Genomic DNA, 7,011 nt, shown 5'->3' with positions numbered 1-7,011 from the left:
GAAGGTTGCCATGGCAGCAGCTGGAGGCTCTGACACGCTCTGGGAATGAAATTGGGTCATGTGACCAAGGCAGAGCAGACTGTGTCCAATGAGTCATTGCTGCTAGCCTCTCTCTGTCTCTCTCTCTCTGTGTCTCCTCTGTCTGTCTCTCTCTCGCCTCTCTCGCTTTCTTTCTCTGTACATCTCTCTGTCTCTTTCTCTGTATCTCTGTACATCTTTCTGTCTCTGTATCTCTCCTCTCTCTGTCTCTTTCTCTGTACCTCTACCTGTCTCTCTGTATCTGTCTCTCTCTCCTTGGTCTGTCTCTCACTGTACCTCTGTCTCTCTCCTCTCTCTTTCTCTGTATCTCTCTCCTTGGTCTGTCTCTTTCACTGTACCTCTGTCTTACTCCTCTATCTCTGTATCTCTCTCTGTACCTCTCTATCTCTCTGTTTTATATGTTTTGATACAAAGCTGTAGATCTTTGTTTTAAATAAAAGTAACAAGGATTTACACCGAGCGCTTTTTACAAGGATTGCGAATGCTGTGGGCACAGATCTTGTGTTGGGACGAAGTTCTGTTTGGCTCTGCCCGGAGGCTGCAGTTCTCAAACTGGGGAGACCCCAGAGAGGGAGGGGGCGGGGGGGGGGGCACACACAAGTAAGATTTTCTCTCTCCCAAACTCAAACGGGGAGACCCCGAGCACTTCTTGAGCCCCTGGAGAGAGGGAGGGGGAGGGGGGGGGGGCACACACAGTAAGATTTTTCTCCCAAACGACTGACAAGCGAAAGACTTTGTTTTGACGAGGGATGGGAGGGGCATCTGCGTTGGCATTGTTGTGCTAATTGTGAGGGTGAGGGTGGGGGCTGGCTTCACACCAGCACTGAGGTGCTGAGCCCCGGGGCAAAACTAGGGCTTGCGCTTTTCCGTTTTTATTCATTTGTGTTTTTCGGTTCTTATTTTTTAGCTGTTTCTTTGAGTTTTATGTAAATCGTTTTTGATGTGTGAAATTTAGTGTTTTCGGTTACTTTCCAAAAAGCTTGAGCGATTTGTTTTCTCTCAGTATGTATAGCAGTACTTGCACACTTCAGTTGTAGCTTTTTTGCTCTGCTGTCATGGGCACATTCTTCTGAAGTTTTGTGGAGGCACGGATCTGTTTTAAATCCTCCGTATCTTCACTGTATCACTGTACAAGTCTCCATCCTGCTCCTGACGATCGCAGCATTTTCTCAGACTCTGCGGTGAACAGCGACCCACACAAACCCAAGCAGCTGTTTCTGAATTCACTCTGAGCGGTGAATCAGCCCCCCTGATCCGCTCCAGCGAGCCTCACACCTGATCCCTGTGGGGCGCTCCTCCCAGTAACCCCTTCCTGCAGCTCTAGAATTTGATTGTGTTCAGTTAGGATGCTTTTATATACGCTTAGAGGGGATGTTTCAGGGATATTAAGGTCTTTACTATGTGAGTAGGATGAAAGGAGGAACGAAAGTCTCTGACAAAGCAAGTTCCCTCTGCTTGTGTGTGTCTTTTTTTTGTGTACTGTAACCAAGTGCCTGAACGATCTGAGTCAACAATTAATACCTCTCCCCCACCCCCCTCTCTCTCCACTCTCTCCTCCCGTTTCTCCCCCACCACCCCCCCTCTCTCCTCTCCACTCTCTCTCTACCCCCACCCCCAACCCCCGCTCTCCTCTCTGGCCCCCACCACCACCCCCTCAGATTTCTCTCTCCGCCCCCTCTCTATAATAATCCAAATCGCCCTTATTTTTTTATCGAGCGCCTTCATAGTGGACCATCCCTCACAACGCGCTTTAACAAGATAAAGAAACTAGCTCATAGTGAGACCTCCCTCCCTCCCTCTCTCTCTCTCTCTCTCTCAAATCATGCTCCACCCTACCCTCCCCCTCCCCCTCTTCTCTCTTCGCTCCCCCTCTGCTCTCTTCTCCCCTTCATGCTCTCTCTCAGAACCCCCCCTGCTCTCCCCCTCCCTCCCCCTCTCTCTTCTCTTACCCCTTGCGCTCCCTCTCTCTCACCCCCTCTCTCGCTCTCTCCCCATCTGTCTCGGGCTCACCTGAGTGAGGAGAGCCAGTCCTTCCTCTTGCTTGATGATGATGATGTAATGGAGTTTGTATAATGGGAGCAGGTCGCCCCTAATGGAGTGTGTTTAATCTCTCTCTCTCTCTGTCTCTCTTTGCAGAGTGGTTGCAGACTCCACAGTCCCAGTGCAGAGAGAACAGGACTCTGCCGTCTCCCGTGCCGTCTCCCGTAATTGCTGGGAGGTTGAATGTGCAGCTCGGAGCCGAACGGCTTGCCGGAGCCCAACTCACAAAAACTACAAAAACTGTGCAAAAAAAAAAAAAAAAAAAAAACTACAAATACCAGCATCCTCCCGCCACCCACCACCACTCCCCTTCCCTCTCTTCAGTTCCACAAAAAAGGGTTGAACTACAAGTACCGGGATCCTCCTGTCTCAGCAGTTTCACAGGAAAATAAAACAGGATAAAAACTACAAGTACCAGGACCCTCCTGTCTCAGCAGTTTCACAGGAAAATAAAACAGGATAAAAACTACAAGTACCAGGATCCTCCTTTTTTTTTTGTTCCCCCCCCCCCCCCCCCCCCCCCCCCCCCAAAACAAAAATCTGCATACGCCATCATTCTCCCGTACCCCTATTTTTTTTTTTTTTTTAGTTTTCCCCGGGTGTCGGGGTATGTCTACAAGTAAGCTGACGTTGGACTGCCGAGACAGGAAGTCAACAAACAAAATGTCAGCTGAAAACAAAGAGCTTTTCTCCTTGCAGTGGGAGCCTTACCCCCTCACCGCGGGGGCGAGAGAGACCCGCCAGAACGAGGGACCGCTGGCTTCAGACTCGGACTCCGAAGGGTCGTTGGCCCGCGGCTACCGCTGCAGGCTCTGCAGCTACGAGACCAGAGAGCTGTCCAGCTTCAGCGAGCACCTGAGAGCGACGCACCCCATTGATCTCAAAAGACCGTCTGCCGGCAACCCCGAAACCGCGCCGCGCAACGGAGAAATCCTTCCCCCCGGGCCTGGGAGGAAAAGCGAGGGGGGCAGTAAAGATCGCGACGTCGTCGCCGTCCCGGGGAAGCGCAAGCGGAAATTGCTGACCGTGCCTAAGGAAGACCCCCGGGGAAAAGTCAAGACCCCTAAGCTGCCTCAGAAAAACTCAGCCGCTAATTTCAGTACCAACCACAACTCTGTGGTCTGCCTCCCGCTGGTCTCCGAGGGACTGAAGCTGGTGTGGACCCAGTCTGACCAGACCAGCGCTCTGGATTCGGATGACGGGCTGGTGGAGGCGTTCAACCGGTTCCCTTACCCGTCGGCTGGGGAGATCCAGCAGCTGTGCAGGGCCTCGGGGCTGCCCCTGGACAAGGTGAAGGTCTGGTTCATGGTGCAGAGGATCAAGTACGGAATCAGCTGGTCTTCGGAAGAGATCGAGGAGACGAGGCTCAAGCTGGGGCAGGTCAAAGGAGAGGAGGAGGGCGAAGAGGAGGAGGAGGAGGAGGGGGCTGTCGATTTAGGGGAGGAAGTGAACGGCCTCGAACGAAACGGGGTGGCGAAAACGGAGGAGAACGGGAACACCCGCCTCTCGCTGACCAACGGCTTGAAACCCGAGCTGCAGGGAGGGAGTGCCTGCCCCGTCGCCGCGACGACCGGCGCCAACGGAGCGGCGACCGGGAGCGTTAAGAAGAGCAGCCGGGATGTTTCCTCATCTCCTCTGTCGGCGAGCAGTGCGCCGCAAGCTCCTGTTTCTTCCCCTTCCCCGGCCAGCGGCCGCTACAAGAAGTCAAAAGCCCAGCTAGCGGCGCTCCGGTCCAGTTTCGGCGGACAGCACTTCCCCAGCGAGACGGAGCTGCGCCGGCTGCAGGACGAGACAGGTCTGACTCGCAACGAGATCCGCAAGTGGTTCAGCGACAGCCGCTACCAGCTCAAGAATAACCGGGCGTCTGGAGGGAACCCCGCTCCCGGCATCCCTGTTGCCAGTCCCAACCCCAACCCCAGCTCCTTCTTTGAATCCTTCCTGAACCGCAGCCTGGAGGCGGTGCGCGGGCTGGGGAGTGCCGAGGAGGAAGGGCCGGCGGGAGGAGGAGGAGGAGGAGGAGAAGGAGAAGGAGAAGGAGAGGCGGAGGAGAGGCTTCCTGTCGAAGAGAAGTCGGAACCAGGGCCGATGCAGCAGACCCCGCTGCAGGGCAATAGCAGATCGAGGACTTGCGCCAGGAAGGGAAAATCTACTCCCGTCTCCTTGCCGGGCCCCTCCCCCTCTGACCCGCCGGGCCCCTCCCCCCTGACCCCCAGCGGTCGCCGACGCAAGACCAAAGAGCAGCTGGCCATCCTCAAAGCGTTCTTCCTGCGCTGCCAGTGGCCTCTGAGCTCCGATTACTCACAGCTAGTGCTGGAGAGCGGGCTGCCGAGACCAGACGTGATCCAGTGGTTCGGGGACACGAGGTACGCAGTCAAGAACGGCCAGCTGCGGTGGGTGAGGGGGGCGGGGGCAGGCTCGGACATTGCTTCCGACATCCTGCAGCAGCAGCAGCAGAGCGCTCCCCACATCGCCGCTGCCCCCAGCAACGGCAGGGCGAAACGGAGGAGGGAGGGTGGGAGCAACGCGGGGGTCAGGCAGGGAGCCAGTGCCGATGCTGCGGCCCCGGGTTCGAACCCCAGTGTTGACATGCGCCCCCTGGAGAGGTATTTGAGCTCCACAGGGTTCCTGCAGGAGCGAGATTTGGACCTTTTGTGCAAAAAGTCGAGGATGACTTACCAGCAAGTACGGGACTGGTTTCTGTGCCAGCAGCTGGGCATGGCGGAGGTAGAGGTGGATATTAGCGACGGGGAGGAGTGAGGGGGGAGGGACTTTTTATACAACTGCTTTTACAGCGTTTCTGTTTTCCCCCATCACTAACTTTTACAGCACCTTCCGTTTTTAAATATTTTTTTTTCTTTCCACAGTTTGGTCATGTTGACAGAAAACCCAAACTTTCAGGGCTGGTAATAAGACCCCTATTGCACAGCAGTGTGATCCAGTCCAAGTTTCACTACCAGCTTGATCAGCCCCCAGTGTGTCTAGCTAACAAGCTCAGGTGTCTGATTATTAAACTCCTAGTGAAAGCAGGACTGGATCACACTGCTGAGGAGCGGGAGTCTGATTCCCAGCCCTGAGTTTGTTGGTTAAAGGCTCTTTGCTGAATTCCCATTTTTATTTTTTTGGACGTGCGAGCCAGGTGGATAATAGAAGACTCTCTTAAAGAAATGAATTTGTGGGACAACTTTTAATGTATTTTCTTCTAGTTAAACTAGTTACAGTTACCTTCTGAGTGCAAGCGGCTTGGTGTGGGTCTGTGAACCTGCAGGAGCTGATTCCTGGGTTACTGGGAGGAGCGCTCCACGGGAATCAGGCGTGAGGCTCGCTGGAGCGGATCGGGGGGGCTGATTCACCGCTCAGATTGAATTCAGAAACAGCTGCTTGGGTTTGTGTGGGTCGCTGTTCACCGCAGAGTCTGAGAAAAAGCAGCGATCGTCACAAACCCAAGCAGCTGTTTCTGAAGTCACTCTGAGCGGTGAATCAGCCCCCCCGATCCGCTCCAGCGAGCCTCACGCCTGATTCCAGCGGAGCGCTCCTCCCAGTAACCCCTTCCTGCAGCTCTAACTAGATGCGTTCTGTCCGAATCACAGCAAGAAGTGTTAAACTGACCAGAAAAAAAATCTATACGGACAACACAGGACACAGTGAAGGTTTTTTTAAAAAAGTTAGTTTTATATAGACTGCAGGACGTTCTGTGAGACTTTTTTATAACGGTATTTTAGAAAAAGTGTTGCTGTGTGTTTATTTCATTTTTTTTTTTTTAGTTGTCTTTTTTTTCCCTTTAAAATGTACACCCTCCCAGATGTGATATTTACAGAATTAAAGAAGGATTTTCTTTCTCATTTCGATTTTAATTGGACGGGGGGGGGGTTCTTTTTGGGAGAATGTGCGAGACTGGAGAGAGAGAGAGAGAGCACTGTCTGTTTTAAGTTTATAGACAATTATTCCTGCCCTATAAGAAGTACACTGAGACCTTGTATTAAAATGATAATTTTAGTATTAGGGCTGCACTGAGTTTCCTAATCGCCTTTTAAGTATTTATTTATTTATCAGCAGTAAATCCGCTCCTCAGTGTCGATCACAAAACAAGAGAAAACGTTAGCCACACCGCTTGCAAAATATTAACCCCTTAGTGTGCTCGAGGAATCGAGCGCTTGCAAACGGTTTCTTCTTGAGAGACCCCCTTGAGTAATCCCTGCTGTTTAGCGCTCCAGCATAATTTTAGCGGTGGGGACATGCGTGTAGCTTTTAAAATGTTACGCTATCCTTAAAGCACGCTGGCTTACTCGAAATCCCCTTCTAGTGCTGTTAAACTAACCTGGTTTACTTTGTAGTATAACTTGGATTCAAGTTGCGAAGTTTCTGTATACTGCACTGAATGCTTTCTACTGCGTCAGATTCAACTAATCCTGTTTTAACTTGAGGCTTTGGAAATCTCTTAATATGATGCAGTTAACATGAATTCATATTCTATTCCATTCAGGAGTTGTTTTTTTTTTAAAGATGCTTTGCAGTGACCGCCAAAAATCAAATGCATTTGTTAGCAATGAAATACTAAAAGAAACGTTTCCACTAGAAGTCTTTCTCAGCGTCTTCAGTGTCAATTCAGTGGCAGACGTTTCCACTAGAAGTCTTTTTTAGTTTATGAATGGACGGCATTCCTGTTATTTTTAAATCCAGCGCTTCTGTGTGTGTCATTCTTTATATGTATGTATGAAATGTTTTTTTTTTGGTTTAGATTATTCAGAAATGATGTCGACTGTGTTCAATTCTGCTGCAGTAATTAGTCATGATCATAATTATACGAAGGAGTAGCATAAGCAACGACACACGCACACGCACACGCACACGCATTAACAAGTTCACTGCTTATCCAAAACAACACAGCAGCAATAACCACACACACCAGGCTTCCAGGCAGCTCTAAAATGTACG

General features: G+C 51.3%; 1 protein-coding gene and 1 long non-coding RNA gene across 2 annotated transcripts; both read left to right on the top strand.

The window, feature by feature from the left end:
- Positions 1-2,591: 2,591 nt before the first annotated feature.
- On the top strand, positions 2,592-4,964 carry LOC121305262 (homeobox and leucine zipper protein Homez-like). The gene has a single exon (XM_041236825.1). It carries the CDS (start codon positions 2,689-2,691, stop codon positions 4,834-4,836), a length of 2,148 nt encoding a protein of 715 aa, XP_041092759.1. The 5' UTR covers positions 2,592-2,688; the 3' UTR covers positions 4,837-4,964.
- A 306-nt stretch (positions 4,965-5,270) lies between these two features.
- LOC121305335 lies at positions 5,271-5,918 on the top strand. The gene is made up of 2 exons (XR_005948062.1): positions 5,271-5,358; positions 5,619-5,918. It is a non-coding gene; the product is annotated as an uncharacterized LOC121305335 (long non-coding RNA).
- The last annotated feature ends 1,093 nt before the right edge of the window (positions 5,919-7,011 follow it).

The sequence above is a fragment of the Polyodon spathula genome, chromosome 42 (assembly GCF_017654505.1).
Source record: "Polyodon spathula isolate WHYD16114869_AA chromosome 42, ASM1765450v1, whole genome shotgun sequence".
Taxonomy (NCBI): Eukaryota; Metazoa; Chordata; class Actinopteri; order Acipenseriformes; family Polyodontidae; genus Polyodon; species Polyodon spathula.
The sequence above is the reverse complement of the archived record's forward strand: the minus strand, read 5'-3'. Positions and strand labels throughout refer to the sequence as shown.

Excerpts from the sequence above, each read along its gene's own strand:
- LOC121305262 (XM_041236825.1), top strand. The coding sequence starts at position 2,689 with ATGTCTACAAGTAAGCTGACGTTGGACTGCCGAGACAGGAAGTCAACA.